This window comes from Ambystoma mexicanum, chromosome 11, assembly GCF_040938575.1.
Source record: "Ambystoma mexicanum isolate Mex_15411 chromosome 11, UKY_AmexF1_1, whole genome shotgun sequence".
NCBI classification, from domain to species: domain Eukaryota; kingdom Metazoa; phylum Chordata; class Amphibia; order Caudata; family Ambystomatidae; genus Ambystoma; species Ambystoma mexicanum.
Window position 1 is genome coordinate 1,169,951,376 of NC_090934.1, and position 24,869 is coordinate 1,169,976,244.

The window sequence follows — 24,869 nt, forward strand, 5'->3', positions numbered from 1 at the left end:
TGCTCATTTGAAGCCTTTTTGGGGATGTGTTGTTTTGCTGAAACTATGAAGACCAAGAGGCCTTAGGAGAGGATAGTGTAAAGTGTCAAAGTGGTCATACGAGGGTCGAGCAAAACCCCTTGTACACTCGAATGTCTGACACATGCGAGAAAACTGATTGAACTGTGAAACTGGCAAATATGAACCCGAAAGAGGGATGCCTGCGAATTGAGAACTGTGAAACTGGCAAATGTGAACCCGACAGAGGTATGCCTGCGAATTGAGGTTAAAAAGTAATATACCCGTGAACATTGTGACGACAAGTGTGAACCCGGCTGAGGGATGTCCACAAAGGATATTTGGTGAAAAGGACATTGTGACTTAACTGATACGTTTTTGAGTGAAAGGGTGTAGTGAACCCAATTGAGGGAGGTTAATGTTGCAAGAAGGATCAGAGCCCTGCTGAGGGTGATCCAAAGGGCAAGGAGCAGTCACCCAAGGTGACAAGATTGCCAAAGGAACTTTTGTTTGTTTATTGTTTTGGTACAGCCGGCCTTCTAAGGCAAGAGACTTTTGCAGGAAGAGAGACTTGGCCCCGGAAGGTTCTGGCATCGGCGAAACCTCGTGTTGGCAAGGCCCAGGAGTGTGCTGTGCTCAAAGGTCCTGCCTTGTCCCATGCTAAAAACATGGAGAACGGAGACCCAGCCATACCATCCTAACTTATCATTTGGTGAACACTTTTTTCTTTTCTTGAGAACATTATCCCACACTATTTTTGTAACTTACTTGTAACGATTGGCAATAGTTTTTTGTTTTGTTTTTGTATAGGCCCTTTTTATTTGACAAGATGCCACTAGGACTGCGTTATTATTATTTGATGGTTGTAGCTTGCTCCCATCTTGGATTTAGGTTTAGATTAGGAGTTTTTCTCACCCATTATACAGTTTAATAAACACCCTTGAACTGTGATCACTTGTGTCTGTCTTTACTGTTTCCACCATGAGTTCCTTACAGTGTCTAGGGCCATAAAACAAAAAGGACCCCAGTACACGGTACTGGAAGGTACACTGTGCACTGTTAAGAAATGGCAACATAGTCGAACAGTCTGAAGGATGTGTCATATTACCCATAGCAAGTGAGCAAAAAATAGGTAGGAGAAGTATACTAAGCATAGACAAGTTGAACTGTGTGTACTATACAGTACCTGAAAAAAGTCCTGAGCAGAATATAGATAACATGACTGGTGAGAAGGCTGAGAAAACATGTTAAAAGGAAGTGGAAATCTGTCAGGAGAGTACACTAGGGATCCGAGTAAATAAGGACTAGCAGCCAAGTTGTTTTGTGTGGTTTATCAAAAGAATCTTGAAGAAATGACATTCTTGGAAAGAGTGAAGAGAAATTCTTATGAAGGGAACCACCCTCCGGAACAAGGAATACTGTCCTTGTGGTCCATTTTTGTGTTGGAGTTATGCATTTTCTTTTTGAACATTTGTGCACTACTAAAGTCCAAAGACATTGGGCATCATTACGGGCCCGGCAGTAACCCTGCCGGTGAAACCAGCGGGATGCCACCAGACCTGAAAAAGATTACCGGTGCCTGGCTTGCCGGTAACACTGGGGTATTACAACTCCGGCGGCCGGTAAGCCAAGCGCCGGTAATTCTGTTAATCCCCATTCACATAGAGTCCCATAGGACTCTATGGGAATGGTGAACACGCAGGCACCGTGTAACGGTGCCGGTGCCTCCGTTACGGCCTGCCTACCATGGCCGCTGTGCACAGCGACTCCGGCAGGCAGACCCATAGTGTGGCGGTCCGGTAACAATGGTGCCGGTAGGCTTACCGGCACTGTTGTTACCGGACCGGCACACTTGTAATGAGGCCCATTGTCTCTTTTAACCTTAGAGTTATTTTTCCTACATGTGAGGGCCAGAATAGTACTTTGGACATAGGACGATTTGCTTTAGACATCCTGACCTTGGACAGACCCTTTGTTTTGATTATAGGTAGGGAAATAACTCTTGGAGTAGGGACAGAGGCATTTCCTAACCCCCTTTTATTTTAATTAAAGTCTTTCACCAAAACCATGAATCCACTGTGTCAGCGTCTCATTCCTGGCTCTTCACAACCACACAACGGACTTGAGTATTACAGGAAGGAAGGATTTGAGTGCTCACCAGACCGCTCTCAGCTCCAGGATGTTTATGTGCAGGGATGCTACTTTCGGCATCCATAGACTATGCGCCCCCATCCAGATAGTGATGCATCTGTCACCAGTGCGGCTTGAGCAATTGGTTCCTGGACAGGCATGGCCTCTGCTATATGCTGCGTGTTGGATCACAACTGAAGTTTGTTTGTGAGAGGTGATTTGCACTTTGTCTTCCCATGATCCCTCATCTGGGACCATCTGCTGGCGAGAAATTCCTGCAGGGGCCTCATGTGCAACCTCAGTGAGCAATAAGCGGGATGCAGAATGACATGTGCCCAGGAGTGCCATGCATTTGCAGATCGATACCCATTTGTTTGGTCTGAAGGTTTATACTAGCACTCTTATCGTTTGAATTCTGACGGTGGATGGTCTCACCAACACTTCCGCTGTGGAGAACTGTGCTCCCAAAAATACTAGAGTTTTGGAGGGTTGTCTACACATTCTTTTGCAATTTATGGTAAATCCTAGCTGTTGCAGTAGAGCCTTTGTCTTGAAAAGAGAAGACTTCTCTCCATTTATGGTCAGTGCATGAACCAGACAATCGTCAAAATACTGGTAGACATGTTGACCATGTCAGAGGAGGTATGCAGCAATGGGTGCAAGACATTTGGTGAATGTCTGAGGCACAGACTTTAGGCCAAAAGGCAGGGCTTGAAATTGATAGTGATCGTTCCCTATTAGAAATCATAATAATTTTCTGTAACTCTGGTGGACTGGGATATGAAAATAGGCATCCTGCGGATCTAAGGACGCCAGGTATTCTTGAGGCTGCACTTGCCCTCATTAGTTCCTGTAGCGTGACCATTTTGAATTTTTGCTTTTTGATGAACTTGTTTAGACATCTTAAATAGAGTATGTGGTGCATTTACGGCTTTTTCACGCCGTAGTATCTGGAGTACACTCCTTTTCCTCTGCGATGTATCAGGACCCTCTGAATGGCTCCTTTGGTGAGCATTTGTCCTCCCTCTTGTAAAAGCAATTGCAAGTGTGGTTGCGCATGGTTCCTGGGGAATGTGCTTTGGTTGTTTCTTGTATTCCAGCAGATAGCTGTGCAGTATGACGTCCAACACCCACCTGTCTGTAGTCTCTAGACACCACTTGCCGGTGTAATGTGCAACGTTTCCCCCTATGGATGGTGTGCTGCACCTGCAGTCATGGTTGGGACTTGCTTTGCCTTTCTCTCTGGGAGGTGGCAGCACCTAGACTTCTCTGTGGCTGACGATATTCATTGGATCGCTGGTGAGACTGGTAATTTTGTCTATACACTTGGGAATAATAGGAGCTTCTGGAATAACCTCTGGCTCCTCTGGCAGAGAATGATCCTGCTCGCCCTGATGCTCCCTTAAATAGACGAAAAGTCTTCCTGCCCTCTAGTGTTGTAAGCGACCATGCAGTATCTAAATCTATCTATCTTCAGTCCGAATAAGTTGTCGCCTTCAAATCGCATGTCTACCACCTTGTGCTGTACTTCATGTCTGAAGTTGGTGCACCGAAGCCAGCCTTGCCGTCTTAACAACTACTCCGTTCCCAATCTGTTTGAATCCTGTTTCCGCAAGGTGGACAGCAATGTTAATGGTGTGGTTCGATGCTTCCTCGCCCTCTTTTAAGATAGCCAGGGCATCTTTCTCTCCGGCGGCACAGTGCATTTTTGAGATTGTGTATGCGTTTTCCTGTTTGCTGCTGTGGATACCACCGACTCCGGCTTTGGTTGGGCGGTGAGGCATTTATGTGTAGATTCTGGAGCTTTACATGTCTTCTCCAATCGACCTTTCTACACCAGGTCGGTGAAAAGATGTCTCCTGGTACGTATTCCTTTTTCCCCACATATGGTCAAGGATAGGGACGGAGACAGTGGTTTTGCTACGTTTTCCCATTTGGTCGAAGAAAAAACAGTCTTTCTTTTCTTCCACTCTTTTCAAGCCAAATTCTAGACATGTATTGGAGATCATGGAGTGGAAAGTCCCAATATCATCCGGCGGTGATGGTTTCAGGGGGATTTGAAGTGTTTTATCCATAGCAGTATCATTAGTGTCCCAATCATCATCCTTGTATGGTGAGCCTGTCATAGCTGACGTGTCCTGTGGTGCAGTGTCTGGATCTGGATCCATGAGTTTGTCTTCCTCCTGGTTCTGGCCTAAGGGCTGTGTGCTTGCCTCTGGCATCTGCAGAGATGTTGGTATTAACAGTGACCTATACGGTCTGGGGAGGTGTGATTGTTGTTGCTACGGTGACCTGGAGTGCTCCCTACTATGTTGTGGGGATACTCGTCTCCATGATCGTGCTTACTCCCTCTGGCGTCATGACAATATCCACTGGATGCTGATCTCTTGCGCTTAGTTGAAGACTCTTGTGGAACTGCCTGTTCTGGTGCTTCCCGTGGATCTGTTGGCTTTGGCGCATCCTGTGGTCCCTGCAGAGGAGGGAGTCTGGAATTGAGCTGTGTAAGTAAACTCTGTAGTGATGAGTGAACTTGTAATTACAAAAATCACTGGGGATTCACTAGTGTGTAGGCTGGTTAAGGTAGATGACCAGCGTGGCCTGGGATTACTCCTGAGGGGCCTGCTGTTGGTTGTGGGGGCTGGAATGCCCTTTGACTTGAAAACTGGGGAGACTAGTAGGGGCTCCATGAATGACTTGGGTTCCTTGCTCCTGCATGATTACCGACTAATCAGAACCTGAAAACACTGAGGAGTGTGCTCTTTGTGCCTCAAAATCGAAAGTGCTCTTATGCTCAATAATGTCTTCAGGCATGACATCAGATTATATGATTGGTGGGACATTTGAGACAATCGGCTGTGGCTGCCCTTCTTGTTCTTGCAGTTCCCTGGAGAAGCCAGGTGCGGTGTCTGGCTCTGATGGAGGAGATTTTTCCCCTGTATTTGGTGTCAATTTAACTTTTTATGTCTGTTGCAGGAGCCGTAAGCCCCACTGTCAACTCTGTGGATGAACAGTGAATGACCTTTGTGGACGAGTACCTTGACAGGTGACATCTACTGGTCGCCTGCATCGGTTGTCCCTTTGTGAAGGACGTATGTGAAGTAGCCAACGCCTTAGTTGATGACTTTTTTTACGTGAATGAGGGAATCTCTGATTTGCCGGTGGCATTTGCCGCTGGCCGGGCCATTGACGGTGGTGTCATTGAAAGGGTTGTTGCAGAAAAATGTTTTACCAGCTTCCCCGTGGACGATTGTGCCGTCGATGAATGCGTTACCGGCTTTTGAGTCTATAAATGTGTCAATCACAGGTTTGCCATCTGCGGTCACACGGTCAACAGAGTAGTTGACAAATGTGATTTGTATGGGTCCGACATTTCCAAAGACGGAGCTGCCGATGACAAACGTGTGTCTGTGGGCGTTTTTCCCCCTTGGCCTGTGATTTACTAGGCCACGACGCGGACGCCTGATGTTTGTGCGACGATGATGGTTGGTCCACGTGCCCCCTCCTGTCGATGAACTCGCTGACAATTTAGGAGTTTGTAAAGGCTCACCTGTAAAGGGGGAGTCATCCCATTTGTCTTTGTGCCTTTGTTTTTTCTGCAGTCTTTCTTCTGAACTTGCTTTCTGTTGGGAGAAAGGCCTTTTCTCCACCCATTTCGGCACCACCACACTTCTTGAGGATCTATCTTCTAAGACGGGATAGTTTCCCTCATTCAGCTATAAAACCAAGCATTGCTTCCTGTCCGTCAGGGTTTTAAGGCTAAACCCTTGAAAAACTCCACAGTCCTCCACTGAGTGGTTGGGTTACAGACAGTAGATGCAGACTGCAAGTCTGTCCCCTTCAAAGACATTTTTACGGGCACAAGTGGCACAGGCTTTAAACAGTGACTTTTTGGAAATGCTGTCCATAATCGGACCTCCATTGGTCGAATTATTCCCAATTTGAAAAGAAAAACGTTCTCTGTTGAGAGAAAACCTTGAGGACTCCAACCAGCAAGAAAGACTGTAGAAATCTGAAGGGAGGTTGCGGGGGAGGAGCTACATGCACAATGTCCCATTGGTGGGGACCGTTAGTACCCATAGCAACGAGGATGGACTACAAAAGGTGTTAAAGTTTTCCTTAAGGGTTTAAAGAATATAGGTAACCGAGGATACCCAGACTGACGATGGGGAATATTCACAGCATGTGAATCTATGACAGATCCAATGTTGGAGAAACACAGATACCAAGCAAGTTTATATTGGCCAAAGAAATTCAAAACAAACATTTATGCGCATGGCACATGCCATTTTTATAAGAGAGGAGTTACCAGAGTGAAGCTTTTAGGAGATGCTGCCCAGCGTTTCACAGTCGTCAGTGGCCACTCCTGGATCACCTCCTTAGTCTTCTCATCCACACGCATCACAGACTCCTTCGTAATTCCCAGCAATCGGGGGACCAGTTTGTTTTTGCTCTTCATTTTCTCCTGAAAGAGAAAAACCAAGACTTCATTTTGATCACCAACGTTCTCAATGTCAATTTACCTCATGGAAGGAAAGTGGTGATATAGTGCAAATATTTTTACTATCAGACGGACAAGCATGATAAGTCAGACACAAATATGGACTCCCTGAACTGATTATGGTTTGTACAGTTGGAGAGTAGCTCAGAATTGGAGTGTTTACTCTTTGCTGTATTAATGTTGATAACAGCCAATGTCCAACATATCTACTGCTGTACTGTAATAAGACATATGCAAGATAGCCTCTGGCAATGAACTTTAAGTTTTAGAAAGATTTATGAAAGCCTGTTGGGCGCAGACAATGAGGCGTACCCTACTGCATCCTAGAAGATTTGTTTATAGCATCAGTTATTGCATGACTCATCTATGCATCATTCAGAATGGCCTATGAGGTTAGATTGTACTTCATAAAAAAGCAACCACGTGACCATGAAGTAGTGAAGGCCCATGGTAGGGGAAGATACAGTTCTCTAAATAACAGCTTCTGGGTTTGCCCAAATGTGAGCATCAGAAAAAAACGCAGCATAGGCTTTTTAGTAACTCTCTGGATGTGTAGATCATTGGAGAAGATGTCTTCTGCTCTCCTGGGAACCGCACAAAGCTAAATGTCAAGGTCTGTTGGCTAAAAATCAAGATGACTATCATTATATTAAGGCCCATGAGCCAAAAGGCCTTCGAACAAATACTAGTTCGATTTCACGTTCACAGATATACTTCCATCCTCCACACATCATTATTGTTGGTTTCAATATGTTGATGGGTCGATCCTTCATGCTAGTGTGATGCCCAAACACTATAAGTTATGGATTTCCTTAAAGAAAAACAACTGCAGTACGGAAGGGAGTAGTGCAAGCCGCAATCACAGACTAGAAACCGCAACGAAATCGGTAGTGCAAGCTTTCCTCAAACCCAGAAAAGCTTTTCCCGCGTTATATATACAAACAAACCAGCACCAGAAAACATGCACAGAAAAGGTGAAGTTTAAGAAGCAAATTGCTGCTCCATTTTTCAAGCGAAACTGCAACCCAGCACCGATCTGAGAAAGTAAATACGTGTTACTGACCACCAGAATAAAGTGAAACATTATGACTTGACGCAGCTGTCTGCAGAAAGCCGCAGCAATGACACGAAAGGTCAGGATTACTGCTTTTATCAGAATATCATTATTGGCATATAAAGCACACGCCACTCATCGGTCAAGTCAGCATACAAACACTTTCCTCTGAGGGATATAGGGAAGGGAGAGCTGCATCAGCATGCGGACATATGCAGAAACATAGAAGTAGCAGAGAAAGAGAAAAAAGCAAGCATTAGCGAAGCCACACGTTTTGGCTTTTTTGAAGGAGTCAGATACGCTTTTACCAGGTCCAGCAATAATGGTATTTACCTGGCCACAAGATGGAAGCCACTGGAAGATGGTGTAATTACCCAAGCATAGTATGTCAGTGCTTGGCGAATGCCGATCTAATACCAATACACGAGCCAAAACGGTTGACTTTGCCAATGCCAAGGACTCTAAATCGTTTCGCATAATTATTGCTAGAAATACGGTTGGCTTGGATTTGGGGACAGACACGTTTCCGCTAGGCTCAAGCATTTTACTTCCCTTTACAGTCGAAATGTTGATGTTACAGGAGGGGCAGTGATTCATGACTTTGTGGATGATAACGCTCTGCCACCGTTTGAAATGACTGAACTTGTGAGGGTTACTGCTAGACAAAAACACGTAAAGCACTGGGTTAGGATGGGATGCCTTATGCACTAATAATGAGCTATGGGCTCTCTTCTTGACCAAGGTTTTTAATGCCATTATCCACACAGGGATGTTACCAACAAGCTGGAGATCTGACATTATTTTGCCTGTATACAAAAAGGACAAGAAATCCTTTCAATCATCCCACCGTCTGATCACTTTATGGGATGTGCAAGCTCTTTTTGGGAATCCTACTTCATAGATTGGAGGAGTGGGTTAGGGATCATGATCTCCTTTCTGACACTCAACTAGCCTCCAGGGCGGGAATGGGCACCGTCCATCAGTTCCTTAACCTTTAAATGATGCTTGCACGAAGCTCCGTTCTCCTGGACTCTCCTGTCTACGTGGCCTTTATGGCCTAAGTTCGGTCTTTGACCACGTGAACTGGAGACTCCTTTGGAGGACTTAGGATCGGATGGGTATCCCGAAGCCCCTGATCCGGATGATTGAGGGATTGCACATCGATTCCTGTGTCAGGGTCCACTATTGAAAAGCTGGTGAATTGAGTGACCCCAATCACAGTTGGGAAGGCAAGAGCGTCTTCTGGCCCCTATGCTGTTTAATGCATATGTAAACTCCCTTGCCCCAACCTTTGAAATGGCTGGTATCATTCATTGCCAGGGCAGGAAATTGCAGCTGTTAAGATATGCAGATGAGGCTGTGCTGCTCACAAGGACTTCTAGAGCCCGACAGGCTCTTGGGAATCCCTATGAACACCTATGGCTACCATATGTCAAGTTGTGGAATCATAGCAAATCCGGGAAATGCTATGTAATTTGTTTTGCTAATCGTTCATGCAGGATACCGTCAATTCTGCTGAATGGTCAACGGAATGTACTGCTTTTTCTTATTTGTGGATTAGGTTTCATTGCAGATTAACTTGGAAAGTTTATGTAGAAGCACAGAGATTGAAGATGAACCAGACCATAAGTCGGATCTTTAGATTTGTCAAAAACATGAGGCAGTAGTACTGTAGGAAAGGCATGGTATCACAAGTATTGACACTGACACAATGTATACAATTTGTAAAACCTTTATTGAAAATGTTGTGGTTGGAAAAACTCCTATTCTATAACTACGATGGTAATAGTCTCGACCAACAAATGATAAACAAAACAGTCGGAGTGAAGTCCGTCAAATCAAAATGGCCTATACTAACAAAAACCTAATGCCTGCCCTACCTCTTGTACAAAAGTGTAAAAAGGAGAAATGTATGCAAAAGGAAAAATCAGTGTTCAAATGATAATGTGGCTGAACAAGCTCTTCTCCCCACATTAGGCCTCATGAGGTAAGGCAATCCTTGTAGGCAGGCACACACTGGCTCGGTTTCCAACACAGTACAGAGTTCAAAACCGTGGATCGAGGCTCGCCTGGCCTTCCACATTAAAGTCTCTTCTCTGTCTTCAAAATTAATGTTCTAACCAAAACATTCACAAAGGTCCCACTCTGCTGGGCTCAGACCTTTCACTGCACAATTTCTCGTAGGTCCCCCTTTGCCGGTCTCAGACCTCTCACAATAATATTCAACACAAAGTTGCAAGAAGTAGGCTCCCTTCCCCAAGCTTAGTATACTTCGGGTCTCCCTCAAATGGCCGTGGTCCCCTTTCAGATGTCAAAGTCTTTTGAATGTGTGTGGTGGTTTTACTGACCACCGCAGGACCACTTCAACGTTCACAATTTTACTTTTTCTTGCTTTAGCTTCAAACAGTGTACCTTTTGCGGAGATTTTCAAATGGGATATTTCCTTTCACCGAACCACTCCGTTACTTAGTAACGCTGATCTTGCAACTGCATTTTACTTTAAAGTTCATTGACAGGTCTGCCTTTCTTTGCGTCTCACTTCACAGAGTGCAGCCTTTACTGGTGATACGATGTTGCTACTTACATTCAATTTAACACACACCAGTCTCTCAGGTCACTTGCCAACTCACCGACTGTGTGTGCTTCTTTCTTGTTTTGCGGTTTCCAATTTTCAAGTCAGGGTTAGAACCACAGGCTTGTCCGCGCCTCCCCAACTCTGCTGTTTACCTGGGGGGGTCGCTGGCGTCCTTGAAACACAATGCAATCTTCACTTATGTGATCTGGCCTTCTCCACGTGTCTTTCGCAGTCTGTAAGAGGCAACGACCTCCAGTAGGGACGCCTTAGGGGTTTCTGCCTGCTGCTCTCATCCCCCGGATCGTCGCTTTGTTCCAGTAGGTGGGCCTTCGTCCCGGATGTTCTGCTCATTTTCGTGTTCCACCTTGTTCAGAGTGTGCCTTTAGGTGTTGCCTTTTATTTGTGTGAGGAGAGCTAACTTGTATCAGGTGTATGCACTTAGGGGAAAGTGCCTGACCGTGCCTGACCCGATTAACGGGACATGTCCAGCACGATCTGAGAGAGTTAGTCTGGTTACTCTTAGTCACCCTCTTCCTCTGCCCAGTGTTTGTGCGAAAAGGGAGGGGGGCACAAGTTGGGACTTCAGTAAATCCTAAATAAATAGGATGGATTAGATGAACAAAAAAGGGGAGGGGGGAGAACTGAGTCTCACCATCGGCTATCTCACCCCCAGTCCCTGAAGACCCCTCACCCAGGTGATCCTGCCACACTGGTCCACCCCCAGGGTCTGGATCCAAAGGCAGTGGCCATGCCCTGGCCACCTGAGAGAGAGATCCCGGGTAACTAGCGGGTGAGACACCCTCTGGTTTCTCACAGTACTTATTAAAACATAGGCTGGAGGTGCATAGTGGGAAGGCTCTGGTAGTTGGGGCTTATGGCAGTGAACGTTGTGCCTTTTGGAATATCAAGTCACTACAGAGTGCTGAAAACATTTCTATTACCCGTCTTGTTGGGATTGCCTCTTCAAAATCTTATTTAAACCTGCATTTAGAGCTGGGTATGAATTATTTGTCTGATTTATTCTCATTACAGCCTATTTTGTTATGGAGGGATGTGTAGACAAGAAATGAAGGGTCATTAACCATACTGCTTCTACAGAGCATTTTATCATTAGGGATTGTTCCAAATATTGAATGGATCTCCTAGATTAAAAATTCATCAAGCTCTATGGGACTGGGTGATTGTTTCATAAAACCAGAGAAAATTGCTTGTGCTCTCATTAGGCTTATTAAGGAGATGTTCTGTGCTGTTAGGAGCTCTATGAGAGAAGAGATGAATTTGTGTATGGCCTCAGTTATCTTTCTCAGGGGCCGAGCAGAATATCGGATGTTGGTCCATGAATCATACTACCGTTCCCTGTAGACCAGGGCCGGCTAAATTTATTTTTTATCTTATATCAATTACTTGTAAGTGGTCTGGGGAACCAAATGGAGATGGGCGTTGCATCTGTGGAGAGTGGAAATGTCGACATTTTATTTCATTACGCCCACCATACAATGATATCCGCAAACGCTTTGTTCTAAATGTTTTCAGAGAATCTGGTTTCTGACAGTGGAGACCAGCTTTTATGTGGCAATGGTCACTCCCTGTTGTCGGGACTGCCTTTGTTTTTGCTAGCTACCTGAAAGGCGCCTTCCATCAGAGACTTCAATTTCTGAGTACATAATCTCCCCATTTTTTTAGTGCCTTTTCGCCTGTTTTTGTTTTCATAAATTTTGCAGTCTTATTTTAAAGTGACATGTACTACATAGTGCTGGGTATGGTATATGGAATTATAACTTTTCACTGTCTAAAATGTTGTAAGAGATGGCATTGATACATTTTTGGTTATGCGGTTTTTAATCTTGATTTTTTAAGGTATTGTATTTTATTCATTGTATGCAATTGGCAGGATTTGTTTTAAAAATTGTGTTATATCGGTTGTATATTCTTGTTTGATGGATTGCGACAAAATCGGAGTAAACACATATTACCAAGCTTGTTTTATCAGGAATTCAGTGCTGGTTACAGATGCAAGGAAACAACTATTGCTTCTAAATTCAATGACTGAGGGCACACTTGTTGTTTGATTACCTGTAAGGGGGCAGAAGTATGAGACTGACTAACAGGTGGCATGGTTATTGGCATAAACCTTTAATATACGAAAAACAGAGAAAACCTCTCTTCCCTATTCTAAGAGGGGTTTCCCTGCCTCAACTAAGACACTACGGATTTGGTCAGGATGTACATGAAATCAAGAGTCCACCGTCCTGTGTCAAAACCCTACTTCTATCCCTTACACTTGTATTAGGTAAGAATTGGTGCAGTCACACTTTGTGAGAGTAAACAATACTTATCTGCTTGGTATTAGGTAACCCACCTTTTGGTATAGGTCTGTACTACACAAGTTGGTAGTGTGACTGTGCAGCAAGGCCTATCTCAAGAGGGGTAAATGTGAGCTTTAGAGCTGTACAGATGAAATCAGTCAATACAAGTAACCAAGTAACACACTCAAGATTTCAGTTATAAATAGTGATTTATTTAACATAAGTTTAAATAAAGCATTCTTTAAAAAGGCAATTGTTTGTAACTGTTCAAGCAAACTTTAGAATCACTTTTCAAAATCAATAAAGTTGGTGAATACTCTTTGGATATGCTAAGACTTTTCTCCTACACCCTGAATTGATAGTATAGCATTTATATATAACACCAATATACTTTTTAGACTCAGAAGGGAAGGAGTAAGGAAATATAGGAAGGTTAGAAGCTCGTTTATCAAGTGAAGACAGTTTGAATCCTCCAATGAAATCTAGCTAAGCTTTTCCCAGCAGTAAAAGTGCTCAACAAATTGCAACCCATAGCACGACAAGCAATGCCAAAGTCAATGGATTCAGAAGAGTGCTTTTAGGGAGCCAGGACAGCCAAAGTCATTTGGTCACAGTCTATAGTTCTGATGCACTTTTTGGATAAAAGTCTTTCACATGGTCAGATAGTTCAGAAAATCACTTGTAGGACCTGAAGCTGTTAAGCCTGTATAAAAGGGAGTTGCAACCAACTCAGAAAGTTACTCAAGTGCAATTCTCAAGTGAGAAAGCACGATTTAAGGCAAGAAGGTAAGTACCCCCAAGTCCAAACAGTACCTCTGGTTAGAAGAAAAGGGTCCAGTTGTAGGAACTGAAGCTGTTAAGCCTGTATAAAAGGGAGTTGCAACCAACTCAGAAAGTTACTCAAGTGCAATTCTCAAGTGAGACAGCACGATTTAAGGCAAGAACGTAAGTACCCCAAAGTCCAAACAGTACCTCTGGTTTGAAGAAAAGGGTCCAGCTGGATTGTGTCTTGCTACAGCCAAGCAGACCCTGGTTCCTGAGCCTCAGTTGTGAGGACAAGAGGGAGGTACTCAGGAAGGTAGTCAGCAGCTACAGGCTCTCTTCGATTCAGCAGCACTTTGTGGTTTCAGCGCATCACAAACAGCACTGATGCAGATGGAATATTCCCGGTTGGACTTTTCGTGCTTCCTCGGTCATGGGCTCTGGTGAGGGGATGCTGGATCGGGATTTCCTGCTTCTAAAGTGTCCTTTGGAGGCTCCTGGAGCCAGATTCGTTCTGCGGCAGACGTTGCACTCGGTTATGGACACTCAGCCCCTGGCATTGGGCTTCTGCAGCAACGGAGAGGCACAGAAAGTCAGGGATTGCGCCAAAGTGGAGTTTGTGTTTGGGTTAGTTGATCCCACGAAAAAGCAGGTCTGCACAGCAGCCGGGCTTCACCGGTACTTCAAGGTCCAGGAGGTTGCAGCAGGCTTCTTCACGATTTCTGCTTCAGATGTTTCTTCCAGTGGTCGACTCGGCCTCTAGTCCCAAAACCCTCGCCTTTTAAGCAAGTTTACCCATTCATGCACAGCCTAGGCTGTCAATCACACAGTAGGGTGGCTGTCCTTCCCGGACAGCGAGCTGGCTAATCAGGACTGGTTTTGTTCAGGCACACCTAGAGACAAAGCACAGGGGACCAGACACACTGGAGCCAGGGGCAGGCTTCAGGACTGAAGCCAGACAAAGGCAAAACACACAAAGGGCTCAAATCTGTCTAAAACTTACAGAGTAAAAGCCAAGAAAGACCTCACAAACCGAAAATGGTGAAAAAAGAAGACACAGGCCTTTTTTGACAAAATGGGCACTCATGGGAGCTGTACTGCAGCTGAGGGTTCAGCCTGCGGTAGAAAAGCACAATGGTAGTAAAAAGTAAACCACTGCCACCAGCCATTTAAAGTAGAGAGGGTAACAAAAAATGTAACTTCAGAAAGTAGGAAAAAGGGGCTACTAAGTAACCCCCCAGCACTCCACATAGGACTGTAGTTCACCCAAGAAAAGGTTTTTAAACCTTAAGAGAAATCCAAAGGATTTCTCAGTGGCACTGCACTGAGGGTGCTGTGTGTCACAAAAAGCAGATTCCTATGGAGTTTGTCAGACTCCAAAAACAGTGAAAACATAAAATCCAAATCAGGGAAAAACACATGAGAGTGAGAAAAATGCCCCACTGCCTCAGGAGTAAAAATTAAAAAGTCCTAAATCCAGCAAAAGAGCTGGGGGTCTCTAAGGTTGAAGGGAATTAGCACAGAAATGAAAATTCTCCCAAACAACTTGCAACTAAATTAAAGAGGTATGTGACGAATCATATGATGTTGTCCCTTTCCATGAGGCCAGGGAGGGGAGGCTGCTGCCCGATAGTCCCCCTGGGGGTGGTTCTCAGCAGAAGGATTTCATGGTGAGGGATTCCCCACTCTGGGATACAGGGAGTATACCACAGGAGAACACAGTATTCCAGCCACACTCAGACCTCCGATACACCCCTACATTCCATACTACCCTCCCCATTGTCACACTTTTCCCTGTATGTTTGTCATCTGGGTTGTACAGCAGTCACTGAGATGATCAAGAGTAGGGCAGACCCATCCTTGACTTCACCATTAAGTACTCTGATGAAGAAGAGCAGGAAGATTACATGGGAGTCAAGCATTCACACAAGGAGGATATGCGGAGGCATGATGAGTGACCCATGGAACTGAAAATGACTATCTAGCCTTCCGTGGAGGAGTGTTCAATACAGCAACATAAAAATCAGGGAAGGACTGAATCAAAGTAAGAGAAGCTGGTGTGGAAGCTGGAGAGCCCTGGAAACTCCAAACTGGATAACGGAGGCAGAATGGCAACAGCAGGTTTGAGGAAGAAGAAACTATTTGGACCTGTCTCCTGAAGAGGTACCCGTCAGAAGAAGCACTGACAAGAGAAGCTATTGGGGAGACGTTGCTGGCGGGTGGAGCACCAGGAAACAGACAGAGCTGAATGATGTGAACGTCGAATAAAGGAGACCTCAAACCCTGCAGAGCGAACACAAAGCCGCAGGGAAACTGAAAACTAAGGTGACAGTGGCACAGCTGTAAATGGAGCCATCGACCGCACTGCAGAACCAACCGCACAGCCCGAGGGGGAAGAGCCCTGCTAAAGGAAATGCTGACACACCTGGGAAGAGGCAGAAGGGCTGGTTCAAGTTAGCCACCAGGATTGCAGAAACAGGTGACCTGCATAAGCACAGTGAAGTGTGGAGGGAAACAGAAAAGCACAGCAACCCAGAGAGACACTGACCAAGTCCCGCAGAAGATCGGAGATGTGCCACAAGTCCCACAGAGATAACAGGAGGCACAGGAGCGCCAGCAGGGACAAGCGGGACGGAAAGGGTATCTGCATAATCGTTGGGAAGAGAGAGGCAGAGTCCCTCATAATAGTGGTCCAGTCAAACTCACTGGCTACCAGGGCAGGGTTAAGGACCCCTATTACCCACAAAAGAAGAGCCACCCAAGTCATCTTCTTTGTGGCAGTACCTGGCAAGAGAATTAAAAAGGTCTACCACATTAAAGCTAAGGGAAAAGGGAGACATTCTCCCTGTTGTTGTGGACTGTGAAATAGAGTCTGGAAGCTCAGTGGAAGGAGGCATTCCTTCTGGTATTGTGAACTGGGAAAACAAAACTGACAAGGGCCAGAAGAAGGGAGTTATTCTCCTGGCAAACTATCCTGCAGGAGGATCAAAGCAGGAACCCTGGGGAACTTTGTGGCACAGAGTGTTGGAGGATCTGCATCCTTTTTGTTTCTACAGTGCTGTAATCAAGGGAAGGGAGTCCTTCCCCCTGCTGGAGAACATTCAGTCATGACTGTGCTGCCCAGTCCAGGAGGAGGGAGTCATTTTAATGGACCAAGAACTTTGGTACAATTGTTTAGTTTAGTTACAAGTGTAAGGAACAGAGATTGGGACATTTTGACACAGGACAGTGGACTCTAAGTTGATAAGACATCCTGACAGACTCATTAGCACTTTAGCTGAGGCAGGGAACCCCTCAGATATAGGGAGAGGTTGATTTTTGCATATTGTCATTGCAAAAAAATGTCTATAGCAACCACTATGCCACCTGTGTGTCAGTCGCCTCCTCTCTGCACCCTTACAGGTAATGGATCTTCTTGGTCCAGAAGAATGAATCCCTTCTCATGGGCAACAGCTCCCAGTTCCACTTGTTAGGTAGGATCATTGCCTGAAAGAATGGCTCCCTTCCCCAGGTCTCTATCCATTTTCGAGGTACCAACAAAAGTTGCAGGTTGAAATGCAAAACAGCAACAAAGTTCTCAGTTTGTATTCAAAAGGGTAAAGTTCCACCTCAGGAACGTGTGAGGACCTGTAGCATTACCAGCTGGAAGAAAAGAGATGACCCGAACTGATTAGAGGAAAGTTGTATTTCAAAACGGAGGAACGCAGAATGGATCAGCGCTAACAGCGGTCAAGCTGGGAAACAAGAGACGGTGGCTGATCAACTATAAAGGATCCCCTGAAAGAGGGTAAGGAACAAAAGAGAAGGGAACAGACAGAAAATGAAGGGGTCCAACGCGCAAAGGAACACTGAGTCAATCCCCCATTGTAACATTGCTTGGAAGTTCTGGAAAACAGGAGTAGAGAAATGAAAGACCGTACCTTCGGGCAGAAAGGACACCCATAGCAGGGTACAACGCCCTGAAAAATCCAACAGAGAGAGAGTGGAAGACTGAGATTAAGCATTGTAAGAATCAGAAAGCACTGTGTGCACCTGGAAAGAACGGTGAGATGGAAGAGGATAATTGGTGGACCTGCGGCGCTCCCGGGAGTGGTAACACAGACCCGGGTGGAGGGTCGCTTAGGGGCAAGCACAATAACCCAGTCGACATGTGGAGGAGAGAGTCGTGTTGGAATGAGAACACTAACAGTAGCGGAGCGGTTCCAAAGGACCACGCGGCCGTGTTTGTAAACACCGACCAAAGGGGTACATTTACTACAGACATGAATGGAAGCAGTGCGGCTAGAAAGAACCACGCGGGCATCATAATAAACCCAGAAAGCAGCAATGCTCCAGAAGGCCCCGCAGTTGTTCGAATAAGCGCAGCGACATGGAGACATTTCGATTTATGGGAGGAGGAGGCCGGAAAAAGATGCATCAGTGCACCAAACCCTTTTGTGACACAAAATGAGAACACTTCAGTAGATGGTGATTTATTTCTCCCGTTAAATGTAGAAACCACAGACTTACTTGCAGTATCTCGCACATTAACACCAAACAGACAGTCCAAGTGGACGGGGGTAGGGGAGGCATTGTGGCTTTCTCCATGTTGGAAGGAAGGGGATAGTGGTTTGGGAGGGCTTATCAAGGCTTCCAAGCATGGCCAATCCTGATTGGACATTGACACACCATCCCCTATTTAAAGCAGACATAGAGGAAGGACTGACTGATTCTTCTCGGTCTTGTTTCAGAACCGGCTGGAAGGCGAGGAGAGAGCTGCTGAGCACCGCTGGGCCTATGAGGACTAGGTCCAGACTCCATCCATATGCTTTGAAGGGCTGTAGATTCAGACTGCCCCAGGCTGCCAAAAAAGCCATTTAGAGACTATTTGCAGAGGAATCTCCTGAACCAATTACTATTATTTATTTTTAGTCAATAAAGACTATTTTCTTTTGTTAAAGCACCCAGCTGTCTAGGGTATTCTTACAAAGTTTTGTGGCAGCGATGGGATTCGAGAACATCATGGAGGCTATTATCAAGGCTTAGTCGGATGGGCAACAATTGATGCAAGTACAAAGCCATCAAGCACAGGCAGACAGAGAGAATTTTCAGCAGGCGATTCAACTACAGTTGGCTAACAGGACACGCTCAAACAGATCACTGATGCAATGTCGGCTTCCCGAGGATCGAGCCTCGATCCAACCAATGTCCTGCAGAAGTTCCAGCAAGGGAAAGACCCTGGATATTTTTTGACATATTTTGAGAGAGTAGCCCGCAACTCTCAGTGGCCTGTAGAAAAATTGGGACATTTTATTGCTCCTTTGTTGACGGGGCCCATGCAAGGGACCTACCAGGCTGCAAATCCAGCAGGTGACACATCCTATGCCGACATCACAAGAACCATTTTGGAAAGGATGGGTGTTGACGAAGAAGCGTACCGGGTAAGGCTCAGAGAAACCAGACTGCGGAACGGGGAGACACCCCGACAACTTTATTACAGAATCCATGACCTAACAGACAAATGACTCAAACAGACTACAGGTTCTATACCGGAAATAGTAGACAAGATCAAACTGGAACAGTTCATAGAGGCTCTTCCGGCAGCAATGCAACATTGGGTTCACCAACACCACAGACCTTCATTGGCTGAAGCAATTGACATAGCTTCCGCCTTCCAAAAGGCGGGACCTACCCGCGCAGGCCCACTGGAGACAACCAAACCGATACCACGAGGAACACCTATAGTGGAGACCAAAACGGCCCGACCAGAGCCAAAGGGACCGGTATGGCCAGCCATCAATCGGCAACCACAGTGCTTCGATTGTGGCGAGTGGGGCCACATTGCCAGAATTTGTCCAAGAAAACCAGAGGTTGAGCCAATGGAAATAGGATTTGCCCAACCAAGGGAGTTCCGCCGAAGAAGAGAGCCGTATCTAGTGGAAGTCTGAGTGGATGGAACTCCAAGACAAGGTCTACTTGACAGCGGAAGCAAACAGATGGCTATAAGACCAGAAGTAAGTGAGGCAGCGGTGGTTGGCGAACCTTTCATACCGATAAAATGCGTACATGGGGACACAAAAACATATCCCTCAAAACAGGTTACCCTAGAAGTTAATGGGGTGAGCTCCAACATGAACGTTGCCATAATGCCTCACCTACCAGCCCCTGTTTTGGTAGGGACAGACCTACCTACATTTCAAGAGTGTGTTGCGGAAGCAGATTGGTTAAAAACGCCCCATTATTTCAGTCGGAGATTGATACTAAAAACGATAAAAGGCCAAAGAAGAGCTGAAGGGAGGTGAGAGAAGTTAAAAGAAAGTGGTCTGAAGCCAATAAATTCAGTTGACTTATAGACTGGCTAACAGATGATCGGAAAACAACCTTCCGAAATGAACTGTTAATAGATCCTACTTTAAAGGCATGGTCTAGTAAAATGTTTTATTGTCCCTACGGGTCGGCCATGTTTTTTTAAGCCTAAGTGGCTCGATTTTAGAAAACTTTCCTATGGACCTTACCCGAGTTTTCGTCCATTAAACGCACGCGAAAACAAGCACCAGGGAGCTGCCATTTTGTGATAATCCTATCATTTCCCCCATCGCCCTGGCTGACCTGCTTTTGCGGCACTAAATCATATCCCCCGCCCCTGAGCCTGTCATCAGCAGACTCGTACCGCCCATTTCCCAACGCCAAAGCACGTCTTGTGTCAACATTCGCTGCGCTTCAGCTAATGATGTGTCGCCATGGAAATGGCAGGACGCCTCTTTCCTCAATAAGTATAAACAGACCGTTTCACAACACACAGCAGCAGATTTTCGATTCCATTCCTCTCTCTGTGTTACTTAGAGTATTCTGTGACTCGTTTCTGTGCTCTGGTCAGCTACCTTCGCCGCTTGTAGCCCGTGTGAACACCTGTACCATCTCGGTAAATTATTTTACTTTGTTTACCACACAATGGCTACAATAATGCCCTACATGTACGAGCCCGAGTATACCAAGGAGGAACTACTGGAAAGGGAAGCACGCGAAAACGATGGGGATTCGGACGGCAGTTGGCAGGACGAATCAACAGATGAAGAGCCTGGGCCTAGTCGCATGGACGGCGTCTCCACCTGGTGCACATGCAATCGGTGCGAGCTAATGCCGACCGAGGACGAGAACTGCTGCTGCCGAGAAAACTCGGGATGCCTGGCATACATTTCGGAAGGCGAGCCACGACCGCAATGCATCACCGAGCTGCCAGACTTCAGGGCAGCCTGCCTCATACGGGCCGTGTTGAGGATAATGATGGTGCTTATGCACGAACTTCGCGCAACTGTTCGTCCTCGTAATCCGAGTAACGAGTAAGTATACTCTGCTTGTCATGCCACTCCTATTTCATGTTCTTCTACTATATCCAAAATTACATCTACATATCATTGTAACGCATGTAGGTCGTTCAATAGTGTGCATTGTCTAGATAGCATTTGTCCGTGTAGAATGCCATTAGTTACAAGAATTGTCATTGACAACAAACGTTTATTAAACTTATCTTGGTCATTTAAAAACAGTTTGTTTCATTCCTTTTCACAGGTGGTACAGGCTAGTGGCCTATCGTTCCTTTACATGGTGGCTCCACGGGAGGCTTGGACACCGTGTTCGAAGAGTGATACCCGCCTGTGCCGTTCGTGCCATTAGAGAAACGTTCCCAAGTGACAGCGGTCAGTACAGGGGATTTTCTCTCGCTGTGCTGCAATCTGACCTGTATAATCTTTAAAGTCTTGTATTTTTGTGTCATGAAAATAAGATACAAAATAAAACACCACATATATTTTAACAACGGTTGTTTCGATTTTTTAAATGAATCAAGTGCGTCTCCATTCAAGGATGGACGTCAGACATCTGTGCTCCGAATGGGTGAAGGTCTGGTCGCTGTGAAGCAGGGTGGTCACTATATATCTAAGCTAACATAACATATTCTCGATAATGCATGCACTAAATAACACTTGTTCAAAGTCTTTCAGTAGGTTATGTCTCTATAAAAGTCACACATATATCTATACTAACAATTACCATTGGATTATACAGGCCTAAGGGTCTTGACCACTATAATACACCGGTTGAAGTGTGGGTCTGTGCTCACAAGAATCTCCGGTATGTGGCATTTGTTATTGATAAGCAACGATATACTATCAAAGGCGGTTCGCGCCAGTGGATGAGCGCTGGTATGGGGGGCTGTCAGGGGCGCGAAAGGCCAAGGTGCCAAACTGCATGTACACTTCAAAAGGTATCCCACGCCAACGGGCCATTGCTCACATGGCCTCCTCAGACCCCGTGTCTCCAGCCAGGCCTCCCCTTGAAGCAGGCCGCCCCCCTGCAATCCACATAAGTGTGTCTCCATTCAGCAGTCTTCCTGTGCCTTATCTGCACGCCCCAGGCCCATCCATCCCACCCGCCTCTATGAAAGGCGGTTCGCACCCGGGGATGAGCACTGGCATGGGGGGCTGTCAGGGGCGCGAAAGGCCAAGGTGCCAAACTGCATGTACACTTCAAAAGGTATCCTACGCCAAGGGGCCATTGCTCACATGGCCTCCTCAGACCCTGTGTCTCCAGCCAGGCCTCCCCTTGAAGCAGGCCACCCCCCTGCAATCCACATAAGTGTGTCTCCATTCAGCAGTCTTCCTGTGCCTTATCTGCACGCCCCAGGCCCATCCATCCCACCCCCCTCTATCAAAGGCGGTTCGCACCCGGGGATGAGCGCTGGCATGGGGGGCTGTCAGGGGCACGAAAGGCCAAGGTGCCAAACTGCATGTACACTTCAAAAGGTATCCCACGCCAAGGGGCCATCGGTCACATGGCCTCCTCAGACCCCGTGTCTCCAGCCAGGCCTCCCCTTGAAGCAGGCCGCCCCCCTGCAATCCACATAAGTGTGTCTCCGTTCAGCAGTCTTCCTGTGCCTTATCTGCACCCCCCAGGCCCATCCATCCCACCCCCCTCTATGAAAGACGGTTCAAACCCGGGGATGAGCGCTGGCATGGGGGGCTGTCAGGGGCGCGAAAGGCCAAGGTGCCAAACTGCATGTACACTTCAAAAGGTATCCCACGCCAAGGGGCCATCGCTCACATGGCCTCCTCAGACCCCGTGTCTCCAGCCAGGCCTCCCCTTCAAGCAGGCCGCCCCCCTAAGACCACGACATACATACGTCATTCATTCACAAACACACCCCTGTTTCTAATACTTTATAAACCACTTGATATGTCTCATGAGAACATCTTTGTGCCTTGCAAGTCAACTCCTGAACGTGTTACCTGGCAACCACTGAGATCTACGCTAATCTGCTCGTCGTCCTGCTATCCGTGAACTTCTGTGACCGCTTAGAGCAAACCCATCAGTGTGCTACCTGTGGCCACCCACCTATTCTCATGCAACATACTGCTCTGCTTGCTGAATCCAGCTGTTTGTTGGTCAAGGCCATGTATCCTAGTCATATTTCGCAGATTTTTAAATTTCTATCTATTTGCGAGTAGAGTGCACAATAGTGCTATGTTCATTGGTCTCATTACTATTGACTTGAGTTTCCATTGCTATGCTATCAATAGATCTATTTATTTTCATCTGTGTCTATTGTCATCGAATTGCATCCTTCGGGGGTCCAGTCTATAATGTAAGCATGTTTCCTTCTCGTGCAAGACAGAACATCCAAGGGACGAGTCACATGTTCAGATTTTAGTCACATCATTTATACATTTCTGCAACTTATGCAAATACTAAGCCGCACATAATGAACTCCTATAGTTCCTGCGACCAAAACAAACCTTGCATTGATCATTGTATGATTCATTTACTTTTGTATCAAATCTTTATTCTTGAAGATTGTATAATAATGTCGATATTTACTTTTCAGATTTATCAACAATGCCTGCCTGTTCGATTAGCGGTTGCTCTTCGAAGACCCATGCGAAATCTGAAGGCACTACAATGCATGCATTCCCGAAAACTGTTGATCGAATAAGAGAATGGGTCAGACATTGCAGATATCCACTGGATGAGCTGGAAAGTAGAGTCCAACAAGTCTTACAGGACAAGAGGGGTGATCGATACCGGATCTGCAGCCGGCACTTTTCCTTGGACATGTACATAACATCTTGGGTAACAAAGAAGAATAAACGGCGAACGGCACGGAAATTGCTCGAAAACGCTATTCCCACTCTATTCGTCCACATTCCGCCACCGGTGAGTCAAGTGTCCGGATTTAGCTTTAGGCCTTGCGGTAGTGTGTAGGTAGCCGAACGGATTAATTGATATTGTAGGTGTTCTATCCCTTGTAATAATTTCGATATTGATATGAGTGTATCGTTTTTTGAATAATGACATTTATCAATATATTCTTTTTCGATTTCATAACCCACAAACGCAATGTATATATATGGATGGGAACAGGGAACTGTGCTGTATTGAGCATTTTTCAAGTATTCTGTCGCCTTACATGGCTATTTTTAATATTGGCATTTCATTATCAATCATTAATTTACCTTTACAACTTCTTGACTATCCCTTGAATCGGAAGCAAGAACATTCTACATCCTTGACGTGATCGCAGTTATCAACCACTTCTAGCGCGTATCAGGTAATCTTACTAGACTAATCCGCTACAGACTTCTTTTATGCATGTCAAGTAATAGTTTTATTTTATCGTGTAATTATTTTACCGAATGTTTGGTTAGTGCTTTCCAATTGATATACACCTTAGTTATCGTCCACTGGTGTTTGTTTTCAGTTATAATTAGTGTTATCCATACTAATGCAAGTACTGTCTTTCAGGGAGATGCTGAAGCGTCCGCCACATCTACAACATTTCTAGATGTTCTTCACCAGCAGGAGGTATGGATACTGACAGCTCCATCGAGCGTCATCATCAGAGCTGGAATTCTTGTTGTTTGATTGTTCTACACAATGTTTCATTTGTGGTTAGCCGTTGATATGTACCTGTGCTGTCGACCCCAGGTGTGTGTTATGTTTTCACTATTGTAATCCTCACTAATGCAAGTACTATGTTTCAGGCAGTTGATGGAGCGTCAACCCCTGCACTTGATGCAGAGCCGGACATTCAAGTAATTCCTGGGGAAGTGGAAGCGGGACCATGCGTTTACGAATCGGCGCAACAGCTTTCGGAAGTGCGCACTACATTTGCAAAATCCATAGATATTCTTCAGCAGCACGAGGTATGGCTACTGACAGCTCCATCATGCGTGATCATATAACGTGATTCCATTTGCTATACTTTCTTCCCTATTAACGCAAGTGCTGTGTTTCAGGGAGACGACGAAGCTTCCACTACAATCACAACATCCAATTTAGATGATGCAGATGTAAATAAATCGGAGAAATAAGTCGATGAAATGTGATCATATTTAGATTTTCCTTGATTCTTTTGGACAATGCATCATTTGTGGTTATCTCTTTATATGTACCTGTGCCGTCGACCCCAAGTGTGTGTTATGTTTCCAATATTGAAAAGCATACTAATGCAAGTACTGTGTTTCAGGGAGATGCGGATGCCTCCTCTCCAATACAACCATTCATGACAATGCA

At 45.7% G+C, this 24,869-nt stretch overlaps 1 protein-coding gene across 11 annotated transcripts in view; it reads right to left on the bottom strand.

Moving 5' to 3' along the window:
- Positions 1 to 24,869, bottom strand: part of TLN2 (talin 2) — a 7,472,684-nt gene that overhangs the window by 6,383,149 nt on the left and 1,064,666 nt on the right. For all 11 annotated transcript variants that reach the window (XM_069624483.1, XM_069624482.1, XM_069624486.1 and 8 more), the window contains one exon: positions 6,434 to 6,589. In XM_069624483.1, the coding sequence (XP_069480584.1) occupies positions 6,434 to 6,589 (156 nt within the window). The remainder of the gene's footprint in view (positions 1 to 6,433; positions 6,590 to 24,869) is intronic.